Below are 19,779 nucleotides of genomic sequence, written 5' to 3' on the forward strand. Positions count from 1 at the left end.
ATACACTCATAATCTCTGGCTGAATTAATGAAATCTTCAGATCATGATTTAAACTAGCAAGTGACCCATGTTGCAGAGAAGGGTGAAAACCTCCCAGGGTCTCTGCCAATCTGACCTGGTGGAAAATTCCCTCCCAGCCTCAGATAAGGCAATTGATTAGACCCTCAGCACTGGGTGAGATGCACCAGTCAGACACCTGGGAAAGAATTCTCTGTAGTAACTCAGAGCCCTGCCCATCTAGTGTCCCATCTCCAGCCATTGGAAATATTTACTTATAGCAGAGAAGGATGGGCCATATTCCCTTGCAGGTAATATCATCCTCTTCATAAATTTATCAAGCTTGGTCTTAAAACAAGTTAGGTTGTTTTGCCCCCAATATTCTCCTTGTAAGGCTATTCCAGATCTTCATTCCCCTGATGGTTAGAAATCTTTGTCTAATTTCAAGCCTAAACTTCTTGATAGCCAGATTATATCCATTTGTTCTTGTGCCAACACTAGCCCTTTGCTTAAAAAACTCCTCTCCCTCCCTGGTGTTTATCCCTTTGATGTATTTATAAAGAGCAATCATATCTCTCCTCAGCCTTCATTTGGTTAGGCTAAACAAGCCAAGCTCCTTAAGTCTCCTCTCGTAAAGTAGATTCTGCATTCCTCTGATCATCCTAGTAGCCCTACTCTGCCCTGCTTCCACTTTGAATTCATCTTTCTTAAACATAGAACTGCACACAGTATTCCAGATGAGGTCTCACCAGTCCTTGTATAATGATAATAATATTTTCCTATCTCTACTGGAAATATCTTGCCTGATGCATCCTAGGATTGTGTTAGCCTTTTTCACGTCCGCATATATGATTCTGACTATTTTATAGGGATCAAGAAATCTCAACTATCATAAGAGAGATGGAAGAAAATGATTATTAGCTTAATCTCCTCAACTCTCACTCTCTCAATTCCTGGTTTCAGAGTAGCAGCCGTGTTAGTCTGTATTCGCAAAAAGAAAAGACTAACATTTTCCACTGAATGCATCCGATGAAGTGAGCTGTAGCTCACGAAAGCTTATGCTCAAATAAATTTGTTAGTCTCTAAGGTGCCATAAGTACTCCTTTTCTTCTCTCAATTCCTGACAGTTAAGTAAAAGATCTTGAGGTTTGAAGGGCTCAGCTGCAAGCAAAGTGATTCACTTGAAATCTCTGTATTTTCTAACTAAAATATTAAATCATTAAAATACAACATATGAACAATAGAGATGCACAATTGAAATCAAATCTCCCAAGATTCTCACCTGAGCAGAAGGAGCACTTCTCCTGCACTCCTCCACTTAACTCCCTCCACAGGGAGCCTCATGTTTCATAACACCAACCCAAGCACTAATGCTAATAGTCCTCTTTCTTGCTGAGTAATTTGTTAACACAGAATTTGTGCACCATGGTGCTCATCAGCTGTGGATGACACCCAATCAGTGATTAAAGTTTCATGGGGGGGTGGAGGAGCACAAGAGGTCACAGACTCAGGAAATTTTTTTTAAAGAATGAGCCAGGTTGAGGGGTGAAGATCTTTTACCAAAGCTGCTGCATCTACAACTCCTTGGGCTTCTGCTTCTCTTAGCTCAAGGCTTTGCTCCTCCATTGACACAGGCACCATCCAATCATTGGCCCATCTGCCTGTCTATCATACTTGCAGGGGAAGGACTCTGCCACCACCCCACCTGGCTCTGTTTACTTCTTTACTCCCAGCTCACAAACAGACAGCCAGTCAGGCCCAGTAGCATCCTCCCACCCTCTGGCAGAGAACAGGGTGAGGGTGCATCTCCACCACTGGCAAGGCAGTAAACACAGCTGGGTGATCCCTGAGAGACCTCTAGCACCACTGAATCACACTGCACCCTCCTACCTGTATCCCTAGAGAGATCTCCAGTCCTGGCTCCACTGCCTAAAGGCTGTGGAAAGTACAGGATGAGCCACAGGAGGCAATGACTCTTCCTTGCTGGCTTCAGAGCACCTTTCAGGGACAGGATCCTGAGTTGGGCCAACCAGGATGGACTGAGGTGGAGAGAAGCAGGGATGGGATTATCCCTGGCTCCAGCCCCAAGGTCACACTGTGCCTCCCAGACAGACCCCAAACCCCACTCAGTCTCTGTACTCCCAGGTCCCAGAGAAATCCCCAACTCCACAGAATGTCATTGCATTCTCTGACCCCTAGACCCAGAGAGACCCCAGATCCTAGAGATACCTACTCAAATCCCAGACACCTTAAACCCTGGAGACCCTAAACCCCACCAAATGTCACTGCTCCCCTAAATGCCAGAGAGACCCCCCCAATCCCACTGAATCTCACTGCACCCCAGCACCAAACTCCCAAAGAGACCCCCAAACCCACCGAATCTCACTGAACTTCCCAGGATCCCTTAAACTCACAGGATATATTTTATTTTATTGATTTTATGAGGCCTTTTGCTTCGTTTAATAACAACAAACAGTAAAGTGGTTGTGACACCCTGACACCCCAATATTCACCACTGTCATGTACTTAGGATATGCCTTATACAAAGTATGCCTTGTGATGTGTCATTCTAAAAGTCTTGATGTGCTAGACAGTAATATCTCATTGGATTGTATGTGTTGTCATTGTATGTGAAGTTATGAAGTTTGGCTATGTATGTGTTACTGAAACATGTCATGAGGTTGAAAACACCCGCAAGCAGCCTTTCAGGTATGACAGTAAAAAGGCCAAACAATGTTAATGGCTTATGGAGGAAATGCATACAAGCACAAGGATTACCCCAGGAACTGTGTACAATTGAAACCTCTCAGAGATAGCACTATACAATGGGAACTGTTTCACCCAGGTCACAGCAAAAGAGCTTTCCAGCAAGTGGGGAGAAGATATAAAAGGGGGAAAATGACATAATGGGGGCCCTCACTCTCCCTACAACAACACTCCTGGAAACACCTGAGGAACAAAGACTGCACTGTGGGAAGTGATGGTCCCAGGCTGGAAGGATTTTTAGCCTGTGTATGAAAACCTGGGAAAGCCAAGACAACTTTTGCCTTAAGAATCTGCCAGCCTGTTTATCACTCAGGGTGAGAATTTGCTAATTTATATCTTACCTATCTAGTGTGTTCAGATCAGTTTGCGGATTTTGATTATTTACTAAGGTAACATGTTTTGATCTGTTTGCTATCACTTATAATCACTTAAAATCTATCTTTTGTAGTTAATAAATTCATTTTGTTTTGTCTCTAAAACCAGTGTGAAACTCATACTTGGGGCAGAAAGCTGTTGCATGTTTCTCTCCACACTGAGGGAGAGGGTGAATTTTATGAGCTTACACTATATAGTTCTGTGTGCAGCGCAAGACGATACAATTTTGTGTTTACACTCGAGAGGGGGTATGCATTTGAGTGCTGGGCAACCCCTTAGCTGAGCTCTCTCATCCAGAGCTGATCTCAGCATCTGTGTGAATATAGCTGCAGCTGGGTGTGTTTCTACCTCTGTGTTGCTAGAAAGGGGCTTGAGAGCCTGTCACAGCAGCACAGAGTAAGGGAAACCCAAGCTGGTGGGACAGGCGGGCTCAGTGATATCTCAGTTCCAAGTGGCACCCCAAAAGGTATCACAGAGGCATAATAGTTTCATAAACTAAAACTGAATATGATTCTTATGTAATATATGCATACAAAATTTGCCAATTTTCTGTATCAAGTGCATGAAAAATTATTTTGGTTGAGATTACGACAGACCCCCTCCCCCTTTTTTCATACCACTTTAAAGACAGTGCCTAATCATTCAGTCCTTTCAATTTCAATCGTACCTAGTTCTCAAGGATAGAGGGTGATGCTGTGCAGATGACATTTTTCACAAACGTCATAATTTTAAAAGAGAATTTTAAAATATTTTTGAAAACTAGCATGAAAACTTTTTAATGATAAACTCATATTGCTATCAGTTTTACTAAATAAAGATATGGTTTTTTAAATATTAATATTAATTCTCACTGAAGACCAATCATCTGCTCCGAATTTCCTTCCTGCATCACATACATCTCTGTATAGCCCAAACTTGGCAAGTATGTGAAATTCATTTCTGAAGAATTGTTTAGTAGAAAAGCACTTTAAAACACTATAAACACAAAGCCTTACTGTGCTCAGCTTTCAATTCACTTTTATACCACCAGTGTTCTTTAGTCCTATATAGGTAATGTTTCATAAACCAAACAAGATATCACTCATCACTATCCACATAACGAAGACTCTGTAGTCCATTCCAAGCAGATGACCCAGATGAAGACTTGCTAGCGAAAACATAAGCTGATCCAGTTTGAAATATGCTATTCTGTAACACCTTGCACTACAGAATTTACTTTATGAATGAAGAATAAAGGTATGGATTAGGGACACTTTTTAAGCATTGCCACCTAACTACCGTACTATTTAAAATTTGCTCTCTGTTAAACAAAATTCAGCTTTTAACTTTTAACTACAAAAACAATGGGAGAAAGCTAGAAATAGTAAACTTAAGCAACAGACAAGTCTAGTTTAGCTCTATGGGCCCTGAGAAATCTCTTTAAATTATCAACTCTTCCCTGAGTATATTACTTCTCTTAAAATAATCTGAAAAACATTGCTAAACAGATTCATTTAAACCCTTAGGGGAAGAATTACAAACAGTTAGACAGAAACACTGTGCTTTCAAATATACAGATTTATAGTTTACAAAAAAAAGACATAAAATGTCCTCATAACTGGTCGGTGCAAGTCTAATAGAAAACAAAACTCTAGTAGTTTATTGACCATATTCCCTGGAGATTTGCAGAGGTTTTGCGGATTTCAATTCCAAATAGTCTGCATGACTTTCAGTGGCCAAATTTTAAATTACACAGGGCACCTTTTATTCTTAAATTAAAATTACAGGAATGTAGACGCTATATCTATTTTGAAGAGCCAAAAAATTGTGGTTTGCAATTGCAATGGTTAATTATAAAGATGCCACTACCAATACATGGTGAATTTTGCATCACTAAAACTATTGTATGCTGGTTAATCTAGACGTAGTTTTTGAGCTCTCTCATCTGATTACAAGATATTCTTCACAGAGCCAAACATACTTGCCCTCAGCAAAGAAAATGTATGTTTTATTTGTTCAGAGACAATTTTACTGTTCTGCTGAGGGCATGTAATAAAAACATAGTGGTCACCAGTCATTTAGCAAAGGAAGCAGCCAACAATCAATTTATTTATCACAGTACGTTGACTAAAAATTTCATATGCCATATGAAAAAAGAGCTTGTGGTGAGCTGCAAAGAAATGCTTGAAATAAAAACCAATGCTCAGCACACGTAGCAAATCCTGGATGATGAATACTCTCAGTTCCCTCTGTTCTATCCTCTTCTATTCTTCTCTCTCTGTATAAACTTGCATTGTCTAGTTGTGTACCCCACATTCTGCTGTTCAGTTCTCCAGTGTTCTCCTGTATTTTTGTCTTTATCTATTATGATACTTAACTGGCTCTCATTACCATAGTATCTGAGTGCCTCCCTAATATGTTTGGATGTTATTTGGACTTCCCCAGCTGGTAAATCTGCCTACAAGTTTACAGGGCCTCATTGTGCTGGGTGCACAACCACAAATGGAAATATTTGCAAGTACATCTAACCAATAGAGTTAGTGTACTTTGAGTGGTAATAGAGTATAGCAGTAAAAGTTCAAGGGGATGATCTATGAAGTTCTGTTGCACAGTCTTAGACCAGCTATGTATTTTCATCTATAAGGTTTTTAATTACAAATGTTATTATGTAATGGATTTTAATGTGTGCCAAACAATGTCCATAATCAGAAGACATATGAATTTCTCCTTTTCTTTTCTGAGTTCAGAATCTTTACTAGGGATTGAGAGCAAGCTTTAACATATAACATGTAACAAAGCAAGGTGATAAAGTTTAGCTCTCCTTTACAAAAATTTTTACACAGCAACTAGAATAGTTATTGAGGGACAACCAACAAGGAAGTTAACTAGGAAAGAATACATGTAACTGAGTTTTACATAAGGTTCCCCATCACAAAAGCAATATTGCAGTCTCCTACCTGCTGTGTGGGAATAGCCCATATAAGGAAAAAAATAACCTAAAGATTATGAGTTCAAATTTGAAGGGAAACCCTCTTTTTTTTTTTATACAGAAAATGTTGAATTTAAAGTACAAAAAGAAAATGGAAAAAAACAGGTTGAAGAGCTGTGACAATATTTAGAGTAATAATGTAGCCACTCTCTTGGATTTCAAAGAGCACTTTCTGAGGCTTTGTCTACACTACCGCAGTAAATTGACCTAAGTTACGCTACTTCAGTTACGTGAATAACTGAATCTAAGGTGCCACAAGTACTCCTTTTCTTTTAACAAAGTCGACGTAGCTAGATCTACTCACCACAGTGTCTACACTGTGCTGTGTCAATGGGAGACATTCTCCCACTGACTTACCTTACACTCTTCTCGGGGAGCTGGAGTACAGGAGTCTATGGGAGAGCGGTCTGCCATCAACTTAGCGGGTCTTCACCAGACCCACTAAATCAACACTGCTGCATCGAGTAAGTATAGACAATCCCTGAGAGAAGGAAAGGTCAAGGGGGACATTAAATACCAAGGGAACCAACTATTGCTCTTCCTGTATATGAATCACTTGACTCAAACAAAAAGGAAAGAATTGGCTGGAATTAGGCAAGCTTTTATGAACAGATAATAAGCCCACTGGTCCTGTGTGATGGAGAGATTGGAGAGACAGGGGTGCAGGGACAACTCTGGGCCCAGGAAGCCCCAACCCAGGAGGCCATTTGATGGAGGGGGTTAAAAGGGAATCTCTTCAGCAGAGGAGGGTGGTAAGCAGAGAGAGATGGAGCTACATTCCCTGCTTCAAAGGGACTATGCCAGGAGGGTAGCCTCATGAGGGTGACTGCTGCATGAAGCTGGAACTTCCTAGCCTTGAGAGGCCCATGAGCTGGGTCATAAGGGCCAACCACAAGCCATGATACATCCAGAGGGACAGAGTGGTAGGAAGAGACCCAGGGGAGGATGTTAGGTGGACTGCAGGTAGCAGACAGTTTCCTTACAGTGCCCAAGAGGATCCCTGGGTCATAAACCACTGGTGTGGGAGGGCATCGGATCTCCTGTCCCCTACATCTAGGTGGGGCTGCTACCATAGTCTCTAACTGCTAGTCAGGGGCTTCCCTGCTCATACCCTGTCTTTGGCTAAATTCAGGAGGATATAAAAATAAATCTCAGATTTGATACAGTATCTGTTAATAATTTCCAGGAAAAAAATAAAGAACTCCTTAGGAATTTATACTGAGGATTCAGAGAGAAAGAGAGTACTGAATAAATTACATTTAATGAGACATTTACATTTATTAAAAAGCTTTCTGAAAAACAGGATGGGTAAAGAAAGATAAAGAAGACAAACAGGAAGAACAGGGTTGTAAATAGAGGGAATTTTTATACTAAGGTTATGGTGAATAACATAATGAGGCACGGTGCAGAGAAGACTCTGATACAAAATATGGTCCAAATTCTGCCCTGTTTCATAACCTATTGAAATCAATACAAATGCACAGATTGTAAATCAGAGCAGAATTTAGCATTATGAATACAGAGCAAATTACAGTACTTGAAAGGTCACTTGAAGTATGTATGAACCAATTTGTTCAAAATAAGAATCTTTTGCCCAAAACTCAAAAACTGAAAACTTGAGCCTTAAAAAAGTGTAGATAGCTTCTTCATTTCGCCTGTAATTTTTTGTTTTTATGCTCTGCACCTTCTGGTCCAGATAGAAGGGAAATAAGAAGTGCCAGAAATATAATTAGAATCCATTTCTTGTGACATTTCCATCACAGTTTTGAAACTCAATAGGTGTGAATAGTTCAGATAAGATTCAGATAAACACTTTTTCCTCTCAGCAACCAAATCTTCTGAGTTTTGTTCTTTCCTATTTACTGAACTGTTCCAACACTATCTACTGGACTTGATGCAGAAAATACTGGGTGAAATGAAGCTGGCCGGGAAATTTTCAATGAAACATGTTTCATTAGAAAATGCTGATTCATCAACATCAAAACTTTTCATAGGGAACATTCCAGATTTGACTAAACTTTGTCAGGAAAAGTTTATCAGATCCAGAATGAAATTGCTGGTCAAAATATGTGAGTGTGTGAGACAGCATTGTTCCAGAATAGCCAATAGCCTGGTGGATAGGGTATTTACTTGGGATGTGGGAAACTCACCTTCAACTCCCTACCCTGAATCAGGCAGCCACTAGCCTGACAGACATGGTCTCTCTCTGTCTCAGTAATGTCTCCTACCAAAGCTCTTCCATTTTGTATAAGTCATTAAATATTCATTGGGCCAGGCAGAGAGACTAACTTTACAGCTCAGTGATTAGGGCATTCACCTGGGATATGGGAGACCTGGCTTTTTCTGGAGGGGTTGTCTCTCACTCCTATATTTTGACCAGAAATTCTGTCCTAGAACTCCCATATCACAGGTTAGTGATTTAACCACTGGGCTATAGAGTCAGACTTTCTCTCTGGCTAAGTAAATATCTCCTGTTGGAGTTGTTCCATTTTGTATAACTAAATATTCAGTAGGCCAGAGCAAGACTGACACTATAGCCCAATTCTTAAGGCACTTACCTGGGATATAGAAGACCCAGGTTCAGGTCACAGTGCCCATAAGCATTAGATATTGAGAGCATTAGATATTGATTATTCAGGGCTCTCAGATTTTCAATGCACACTGATTGACTTTGGCCTCTGCTCAAATTGCCCTGAAATTTCCTGATGTTTATTCATGTTCAGCTATATATATATCCTGAAGGTTGTATTTGTGGATATGTAGGTTATGGATATGATACCATATTTGCATATGATACCAATTGTTGGTATCACTCTGTATATTTGGAAAATAGTATGTAATTGGATTCAATTAAAATAGAATTTATAGCTGAAATAATTTCATTCACAGAACAACCTCATTATGTTCCCAATTCAGGACAGCAGTTCATAGACTCATAGACTTTAAGGTCAGAAGGGACCATCATGATCATCTAGTCTAACCTTCTCCATGTTGCAGGCTACAGAACCTCCCCCACCCACTCCTGAAATAGACCCCTAACCTCTGGCTGAATTTCTGAAGTCTTCAAATCATGGTTTAAAGACTTCAAGTTACAGAGAATCTACCATTCACGCTAGTTTAAACCTGCAAATGACCTGTGCCCCATGCTGCAGAGGAAGGTGAAAACCCCCAGGGTCTCTGTAAATTTGACCTGGGAGAAAATTCCTTCCCAACTCCAAATACAGTGATCAGTTAGATCCTGAGCACGTGGGCAAGACCCACCAACCAGACACTTGGGAAAGAATTCTCTGTAGTAACTTAGAGCCCTCCCCATCTAGTGTCCCATGACTGGCCATTGGAAATATTTGCTAATGGCAGTCACAGATGAGCTACATGTGATTGTAGGCAGTCTCATCATACCATCTCCTCCATAAACTTATTCAGATCAGTTTTGAAGCCAGTTAGGTTTTTTGCCTCCAGTGCTCCCTGGCTGTTCCAGAACTTCACTCCTCTGATGGTCATCAACCTTTGCCTAATTTCAAGCCTTAACTTGTTGATGGCCAATTTATATCCATTTGTTCTTGTCTCCATATCATTAGATATTGATATTGATTATTCAGGGCTCTCAGTATCTCAGATTTTTCTTGTCTCCATATTGGTGCTTACCTTAAATAACTCCTCTCCCTCCCTGGTATTTATCCCTCTGATGTATATATAGACAGCAGTCCCCTCAGCCTCCTTTTGGTTAGGCTAAACAAGCTAAGCTCTTTGAGTCTCCTCTCATAAGATAGGTTTTCCATTCCTTGGATCAACGTAGTAGCCCTTCTCTGCACCTCTTCCAGTTTGAATTCATCTTTCTTAAACACGGGAGACCAGAATTGCACACAATATTCCTGATGAGGTCTCACCAGAGCCTTGTATAATGGTACTAATTCTTCCCTGTCTCTACTGGAAATACCTCACCTGATGCATCCTAGGACTGCATTAGCCTTTTTCATAGTCATCCTGTGATCACCCAATATTCCCAGTTCTTTCTCCTCCTCTGTCATTTCCAACTGATATGTCCCCAGTTTATAGCAAAAATTCTTGTTGTTAGTCCCTATATGCATGACCTTGCACTTTGCACTGTTAAATTTCATCCCATTTCTATTACTCCAGTTTACAAGGTCATTCAGATCTTCTTTTATGATATTATGGTGCTCTTCTATATTAGCACACTCCCACTTTTTGTGCCAATGTCAGTAATAAAAAGGTTAAATAAGATTGGTCCCAAGACCGATCCCTGAGGAACTCCACTAGCAATCTGACAGTTCACCTTTCAGTATGACCTGTTGTAGTCTCCTCTTTAACCAATCCCTTAACCACCTTGCAATTCTCATATTAATCCCCATCTTCTCCAATTTAACTAATAATTTCCCATGTGGATCTGTATCAAATGCCTTACTGAAATCCAGGTAAATTAGATCGACTGCATTTGCTTTGTCTAAAAAATCAGTTATCTTCTAAAAGAAAGAGATCTGGTTTGTCTGGCACAATCTACCTTTTGTAAAATCATGTTGTATTTTATTCCAATTCCTGTTAACCTCTATGTCCTTAACTACTTTCTCTTTCAAAATTTGTTCCAAGACCTTGCGTACAACTGAGGTCAAAGTAACAGGCCTGTACCTTCCTGGATCACTTTTTTTCTCTTTCTTAAAAATAGGAACTATATTAGCAATTCTCCAGTCATACGGTACAACTCCTGAATTTACAGATTCATTAAAAATCCTTGCTATTGGACGTGCAATTTCATGTGCCAATTCCTTTAATATTCTTGGATGGAGATTATCTAGGTTCCCCGATTTAGTCCCATTAAGCTGTTTGTCCTCATTCCCATTAGCCACCCTGTCACTACCCCTAAACTCTTCATTAGCCTTATTAAGCATGTGCTTAACTCTAATCATGTGCTTAAATCTCAGTGACTCGGATACAGTGAAACACTGACTTTAATGGGACTTAAGTACATGATTAATGTTAAGTATCTGCTTAAGTTCTCTCATGACTAGTGATACTTTCATGAATTGGGACCTATATGATGAGTTTAACTATAAGTAGATTTGCAATATGCATACTGCATTGTATTGAAATAATCTGGGATTTTCATTCCACTGCTTTATAAACTATTTAACTGTATATCATCTCTTTAATGGGTTTCAAATATTTGCAGATATAATATGAGAAGTTCATAATGGTTGTCTAATTATTTATCTTTTTATTCATATCTAACCCTATATACATATTGGAATTGTAGCTGATTTTCAAAAATCATAGAAGAAAAGTTAAAATTTAGAAAGATGCTTTAAATTTTTCTTTAGGAAAGAAGAGAGAATCTTTCCAGATAATACATATTATATGTTTCTACTCTTAAAACAAGGGCACATTTAAAAACAATTGACTTGATGAATAACAATTTTCAGGAAAACTGTGGAATGCTGTAGCCTTCCACCCTAAAAAAATCAAAAGGAACAAGGATAAATTTTGCCCCTCCTTCCTATTCCAAGAACAGTTTGAGTTTCTGTTGTTTCCCAGAGTTAAAATCTGCATGGCTGAGAGGTGTTCTGGCAGGTGTGGTGCTGAAGAGAAGTTGCTGACTAGTCAATGTCAGTTCCTTTGCACAACACAACATTGTGACTCTCTCTGGGTGAGGGAAAGGTAGGGAACACAGTCCAGGGGGAAAGGATATGTGGGAGGAATAACTGAATTGTTAATGCAGTTGCAGCCAAAGGCTACATAAATGGAGTGTATTTAAAACTGTAATGGATGTTTCTTTATGGAAAAAACAGAATGTAAGGGCTTGTCTACACATACAGTACTCAGCACTTAGTGAAGACACTACCTACGTCGACGGGAGAGCTTCTCCTATTGGCATAGGTACTCCATCTCCATGAGAGGTGGTAGCTATGTCGATGGGAGAAGCCCTCCTGTCAACATAGTGCTGTCTACACTAGGAGTTTGGTCAGTATAACAGCATCATTAACATTCAGGGGTGTGGATTTTCCCCATCACTGAATGACACAGTTATACTGACATAAGTCTGTAGTGTAGACCAAGCCCAAGTATCTTGGATACTTATACGACACTATCTCTTTTTACTATCATAAAGTAAAGAAAGAACATGGTGGAGCAGATCCTCAGTTGGGGCAAACTGTCACAGGTCTATGGAACTATAACAACCTACACCAGATGAGAATCCATCCCAGTGAGTCTTGGTGAGGCTGCAACTCTATTTTCAACTTGTCATTTTGTGCTTACCTACTGTTTTACACAAAGCTTCCAACACATCTTTTGTAATGTACAGGTCCCACAAGCGTGGTAGCTGAGGCTTAACTCTGAAATAGTTCACTGTTATGACTTTGGTTTAGCCCGTTAGGACTATACTGTCAAAGGTATAGTGAGTAAATTAGGAAATCAGAACATGCATGCAGCTGAATTATAGAGGTAATTTTTAAAACTGCTGCAAAAATTCATGTGTGTATCCAGTCACTCCTGCACCAAGCAACATGGGTAAAGAGGATGCACTTCCTGCCCAACAAAGAAAGTGTTTGAAGGACTAGTCCCAAAGAAGATAAACAGAATACTACACAGAAAAATTCTAAATATGAAACCAACAAAACCCTTGATAAAAATGTTCAAAGATGTTATTTAACTGTGTAACGAATGGGCTAAAATGGACGTCATAGAGGAGCTTGTTCCACACCTGAGGCCATCATAACAAAGACACAATCACCTTTATCTAAGGTTTGACTGGAATTTCTAAAAGGTGAATGACATCAAAGCACATATAGAACATGGGCCATTTGTATGGTATATATTAGAATAAATATAAGCAGAAAAGCCTCTATTCACTAATTTTTGCTGTTTGCGTCCTGTTTTTGGATTCTAAGATCCTTGAAAAAATCATAATCCTTAACATCTTTCATTCTAGAATCTCACAGCACGTAAGCCATCCCACCCTACCCACCCTAATGAATGGGAAGGTTGCATTATTTGCCAAGGTTAAACACACTGAGCTGAGACTCTTGACTCCAAGTAATCTATTCTAACCAGCAGCATTGTCTACGTCACCGAGCAAACAAGTGTTTTGGACCACAGCAGCAATTCAAAGAGGAAAATTAGAAATAAAAAAGTTGTAAGAGGTATTCCAAGATTGTTTCCTACAGTATATCCTTTAGTGTTTTATCCAGTTCAACTTTAAATGATTCATGCAACCTTCGCCTAGGAGTATTTATGAATGATAGGTGTTAAGTATACACATTTCATAGGCCATAACCTCAGGACCCACTCTGGGTCCTTTGTACCATTCTGGAAAGCCACCCTCATAAGGCATCTGGAGATTCCCTTGGCATGGGATAATTCCTGGCTGGCATACAGTCAGCTCAGGGGGGCCAACCTGTGACTCCAGAGCCGCATACGGCTCTTCAGAGGTAATATGCGGCTCCTTGCATAGGCGCTGACTCTGAGGCTGGAGCTACAGATGCTAACTTCCCAATGTGCTGTGGGATGCTCACTGCTCACCCCCCTGCTCTGCCCCAGGTCCTGCCACCACTCCACCCTTCCCCTGCCCCTGAGCCCGCCATGCCCTCGCTCCTTCCCCCGCCTCACCAGAGCCTCCTGCGCAGTGCGAAACAGCTGATTGCGGCGGCCAGGAGGCACGGGGAGAGAGGGGAGGCACTGACTGGTGGGGCTGCCAGTGGGTGGGACGCGCTGGGAGCTGGAGGGGGGTAGTGGATGGGGGGCTGCTGACATATTACTGCGTCTCCTTGGCAATGTTCATTAGTAAATTCTGGCTCCTTCTCAAGCTCAGGTTGGCCACCCCTGAGTTAGCTCTATACCAGCCCCTTTAGCACAGTGGTTTTCAATCTATTTTAATTTGTGGACCCCTACAAAATTTCAAATGGAGGTGCAGACTCCTTTGGAAATCTTAGACATAGTCTGTGGAACCCCTGGGGTCCATGGACCACAGGTTGAAAATCACGGCTTTAGCATACAGGGCATACTGGAGGTGTGGCCGGAGCGCCTTGTGCTCCAGCAATCCTTGGCTACATAATGCCCACAGGGGACTGTTACCAGCTTGTGTAAATTAAAGCACCCTGTTCTAATTTATACTCCCAGACTTGGAGGAGTGTAAAGATGGCTTTAAGCCTTGGTCACCTTTCCTCCCTTTCCCGAGGCTCCCCCACTCTCACGCCTCTCCACCCCTTCCCCTGATGCCTCCCTGCCCACCACTCACTCCTTTCTTCCCGAGGCCCCCCCACCTGCCGTTCGCTCCTTCACTGTTGCTCTGGGCCAAGGTAGGACAAGGCAATGAAACTGAGACCAGGGAGCTTGTCTCTCTTGTGCTGTCAAGGATATCCCCTTCTGGCACCCATGTAATGGAGGAAGCTGTCTGATTCAAATGTGGAGGGAATAAAAGCTTTTGTAACCGTGACTCAGCTCCCATGTGTGTATCCATGATGATACGGTCTTTAATTATAGCATCACATGCCTTTTTTCCACAGGACGCCTGCCTTATTCAGTACACAGGATGGATCTGCTCTGGGGATGAATTGGGGTTGTGTTGTAAAGCAGGCTGTTGTCTGTAAGACCCCTGCCTCCTTTATTCAGAGATTGGAAAGTATGTAGTAAATTAGGTAGAGGGTTCCTTTCTGGAACAGAAAGAAGGGTCTTGTGATTAAGACAGTTGAATGGGGGGCCTGGAGAATTGGATTCCATCCCTGCCTCTGCCACAGAGTTGCTATATGATGCTGGGCAAGTCAGAGGTGGTCACCAATTGTGTGTCCTTCATTTTCTGGGTGCCCAACATGAGATCCTGGGGCCCAATTTGCAGAAGTTCTGAGCACACACAATTGCAACTGAAGTCCATGTGCTTCAGTATATAAAGTGCAATATAATGCTAAGTACTCTGAAAAATCAGGTCCTAGGCATCTCAAATTGGGAACCCAGAAATAGAGGATACTTTTGACCTTAATCTCTCTGTGCCTCAGCTCCCCATCTTTAAAATGGATATAATACCTCCTCCTTTCCTCATGGGGTTTTTGTGAATATTAATTCATGGGTTTGAATCACTCACGTACCATAGTGATGAGTGCCATAGAAAAGCCTATGAGGAAATTTATAATTTGGTCATCATAACAGGGTTTGAATAGTGTGCAGTAAAAAAGACTAGGGCCACACACTGAACAATGAGGATAAAACAAAATATTGAATAGCTGCTTGTTAACTGAGCACTGTCCACCCTATACACTGAACAAGGAAAGAATCCTGTGGAAAAAATGGCACAAGATCATGTTAATTAAAGACTATACTATAACGAATACACACAATAGGCCAAATTAAGGTTGCACGAGACAATGAATGCTATAAAATAACCAAAGCCACATAGTGTTTCTAGGATTTTTCCATACTTCCTTTTTTTTCCAGCCTATTTTTTTCAGTTACAATATCTCCCTCACTTCTCTTTTTCCCTGATTCAGCCTCTTTTTTTTAATTGAGTATCCCTGTCTTCTATTGGTGTATAGCAAAAGGTGTTTCATAAACTGCAGTAAAAAACAATTCACATGGGAAAAGCAGATAGTTTCTATATGAATTATAGCTACAGTGAAACAATTATTCCCTGAACAGGGTCCTCATTTTCTTCAAGAAAATCAGTCACTATAGCACTTTCTCACATTAAACTGAAAGAATGGAGAGAGAAGAGTCTGGTTGTAGTCACCATTAACTACTTAAAAAGAGACTTTTGTGTTAAGGTAAACTTTCACATTCATAATAAATTCATTTACTTTTCAATTTTTCATACATTGTTTACAGATTAAATACTAATATTTTAGCATCATTAATTAAACAAAGATCTGCTCCTTCACAGCCAATCTCTTGCTCCCATATAGTAATGAATTTGTGACATTACAATCATTTCCATGACAAAAGGCTCTGGAGTGAAATCTTGGCCCTCCTGAAGTCAATGGGAGTTTTGCCAATGACGTCAGTAGGGCCAGGATTTCACTCACTATGTCATAAACATGGGATTTGCCATCACTTGCTGCCTCCTAATGCTTGGAACTGCTTTTCTATCCTAAGGAGATAGGTATTCTACCTCTTTCTTTGAACTTCCTCCTTAAAACTTAATTCTTCTACAAGACTCACAAATGCTAATGCAGATCACTAAAAATTCTGTCACTCACCTATTATGCAACAAAAAACCCCATGACAAACGAACAACAAAAAAGACAGTACGTTAGCACCATCCTCTAGATCTCCCAGTGTATTTTTGTCTCAAATATTTTTCTAGTTAGCAGGAGAGGATCTGTAGCTTTCTTTGTGTCCTGTGCAATGCTGAGCATACTGTTGGAATGTAAACAATAAACAAGTAATAATAACTACCTCAGGATCTAGCAGAATGATACTGTGAGGGAGAAAGCTCTAAATACAAAAACCTTGATTAGCAAGAAAAGGAACTTAAGTACTTGGATTTGAGTTCAATTTAAAAAAAATTCCCCCCTCCTCCCAGCATTAGTCACCCTTAAATTAAAATGAAGCATTTCCCTTGATATAGGGACATACACTACCAAGGTCCAGGGATGGATTTAAAAATCTTATTCTCTTGTCTTCTGAAACTGATGTGTGTGGTGGAGGCGATGAATTTAGTCTCCAGAGAGAAGAAAGATGCTGCTCACACAGCACTTCTACTCACCAGTCCATGCAGCAGCAATGGTGTTGGCTTTGAAGGAAGCCAACTGTCCTGCTTTCCCAGCCAGAGGTAAAGAATTGCATTGGTGGCCACTAGAGGGAGGAGGATTAGGAATACAGTAAATTGTGGGCAAAAGGCACCCATGATGAACTCACATGGGACAACCCACAAATCCCCCACCACTGCCAATAGCCAATGGATCTCAGATACTGCTATGGGCTGGGAAGTATCATCCAGTAGTGAAATATCTACTACTGAAAAGCTGCCAGTATGCATCCTTAACTTTGGTGGTTGGAGGATAGGAGGGCCTGCCTAAGATCATATGAACTACATCCCTCTTCCCTTTGTTACAGATACCTTATATTTGCCTTCTGAGTCTTGTTTATTTCCTTACTTAAAACTTCAGATGTCTTTTATCAAGAAAGCTCCTGTGAAAAGCTAGCATGCCAGCTTCAAGAGAGTCTCAGGAGAAGCACCAGCCGACAGACACTCACTGTGCCAAGAAGTACTGTATTTAATCAACAAATCTGTACAAATTATATGAAGTTGAAAATAAACAAAATACAATGTGATAATCAAAATAAACTTTCTTTCACTAAATTAAGGCTTGAAGCAGACCTGAAATAAATGTTTTCAATTAGTTACCTAAACAAATATGAGGCAATGTATATTTTGTAATTCAACTGACCCTTCAGCTTGATTGCCTGATATGTGTCTTACCTCCAGCACAAGTGGCAGAACATTCTGACCAAGGCAAGTGATTCCATGCAAAGCCAACTTCATTGTCTCCACTGCCAGTACGAGAGATGGGAACATTGAATTTATACCTTATCCCCAAATTCTGTTCCTGTAGCAGAATCTGCAGTTGAAAACAACTAGTTATACTATTAAAATATGCAAGCAGAGAGCAACTACAATGACATTTAATCTAGGTATGTATTATGTCTTGTAGAGGGGGAAAATGTCATAAAGCAAGCCACAATAGTTCTTGCAGGTATTCCCAAAAGAAATCTGGACTAATTTTTAAAACACACACACACACACTGATTTTTTTCCATTGTGTAAGGTGAGTTTTTTTCTTTCAATTTTTTTTTTTTACCAGCAAAATTTGTTTCTGGCATATTAACAATTCTAATCTTCTGGGCCTCATTAAGTTAAATTACTTCATGGAGGTGTCAAGACCAGATAATATTAAGGGACTTTATTGTGGCTGACCCTTGTAGGTGTGCAAAAATCTTCAAACCCCCATCTTGAGCTCTTTTGCTGGGACTATCCACAACGTGGCTGGGTAACTAATAAGACCCTTACCTGGTTAGGGCTTCTACATACTACCACAATATCAATATTACAATAATACTCCAATCTGGCATCAGTAATGGCACTAACTTCCAATAGGGAGACACAGGAGGGTGGAGCTATTTCCCCAACACTCACAGTACAAGGCAGTAGTGTGGCTGGGCACATGGGAAGAGTGTACACTGGTTCCTTTTACAGACTGGCAGAGCTCCTGCTGCAGGTGCAACACCACGTATCACCAGGTGAAACCATCAATAATTCTTCTTGTGGTTCCTGCCGTAGCACAGTACTTCCACATGCCACCTGCTCAATACAGTGCTGTGCCTTCAAGGCAATCTAGCTCTGAATCTCCAACCTGACATTTTTTATTGCTGCTGCTAACATCTACAGTATATGTTAACAAAAGCAGCCTGGATGAGTCTCAGCGATATTTCTCACCTCACCATGCCTCCAGTTATAAATTACTTTGAGGCATATGCTCCCCTCTGTGAGAGAGCAAAATGGTGCATAATCTTCAGTAGGGAAGTTACTGGTGCTGAGCGGATGAGAAAAGTAGTTAATGCAGTAGGCACCTCCTCTCCACATAACCACTTCTAGCCTCTCCACAGCTACCGAAGGCAAAACGGGCGTCACATTGTTGGGAGCGTGGCCAGGTATGTCCACAGTCAGGGAATTTACTATGGGCCAGACCATGATATCTCACACCATAATTAGACCCACTGAAATCAACAGGGCTACTTCTGGAGTAAGGTATTACCTGTTGTGAATAAGGGCATCAGAATACAGTCCAATGAAATTGTCATATAACTTGCCTTATACTTTCATACGTCACCAACAGGTGTGACCACACCATATATCCAGTTTTCTATTTATGTTGCCATTACTGTGAGGACCAGGAAGCAAATGAAACTAGGAGGGATCCCCACTATGGCCTGAGGATTTCCACTGATATTTTCTGTAGATCTCCTGGCAGTACAACAGTTTGTTGTTAGCTTTCTTCCTTATCACCATAGCTATCCCATCAGTTTTGGGAACAGAAAGAGGTGAGTGGGAGGGTATCTCAAAGTGCAAGTACTAGGCAAGCCCTACTTCTCTTCCATGAAATTTTACTCAGTTTACTGCCCCCTGTTACTTGGAACATAAAATCATGTTTGAGTTCAGAAATATATTCATTATAACATTACCATGACTATGAGATTTTCTGAAGTAGGGCCTAAAGCTTCCAAAGATTCAGGTTCCTCTGTTGGCCTCTTGTAATGAAAAGCTGTCCCAGCAACATCAAACTTTCTAGGCCAGTCAATAGTCCAGGCACCATTAATATAGTAGTCATCCTCTTCAGATTTTAAAGCTTAAAAAAAAATACAAGCCACCTAAAAATTGGAAGCAGCATTTATAATAGAGAAGCCATTGCAAATGAAACTACTAATGTGACAGAAGTATGTGTACTTTAGTTCTATATCGCTGGTTTCAAAGTAGTTTAAAACCTACTTTTTCTTTTGGCAGAATGACCGAAGTGTGGCTCATGGAGATCTACAATACTGACTTTGGCTATCACCTCCAGTAGGCAGGTGTGATCTGCAGAGACTACAGGTATCAGCAAGAACAGGCCATGGAAATCGAGATACGGTGGTGCACGCTAGAACTTGTATCAATGGGCTGTGCTCTCTGTACTACA

General features: G+C 40.7%; 1 protein-coding gene across 4 annotated transcripts in view; it reads right to left on the reverse strand.

Annotated features, from left to right (window-relative positions):
• The window catches only part of ADAMTS6 (ADAM metallopeptidase with thrombospondin type 1 motif 6), a 321,368-nt gene that overhangs the window by 58,286 nt on the left and 243,303 nt on the right, over window positions 1-19,779 (reverse strand). For all 4 annotated transcript variants that reach the window (XM_075128498.1, XM_048850900.2, XM_048850901.2 and 1 more), the window contains 2 exons: window positions 19,289-19,452; window positions 17,529-17,667 (listed from right to left, as the gene is read on the reverse strand). In XM_075128498.1, coding sequence (XP_074984599.1) covers window positions 17,529-17,667; window positions 19,289-19,452 — 303 coding nt within the window. The remainder of the gene's footprint in view (window positions 1-17,528; window positions 17,668-19,288; window positions 19,453-19,779) is intronic.

This window comes from Caretta caretta, chromosome 5 (genome assembly GCF_965140235.1).
Source record: "Caretta caretta isolate rCarCar2 chromosome 5, rCarCar1.hap1, whole genome shotgun sequence".
NCBI lineage: Eukaryota > Metazoa > Chordata > Testudines > Cheloniidae > Caretta > Caretta caretta.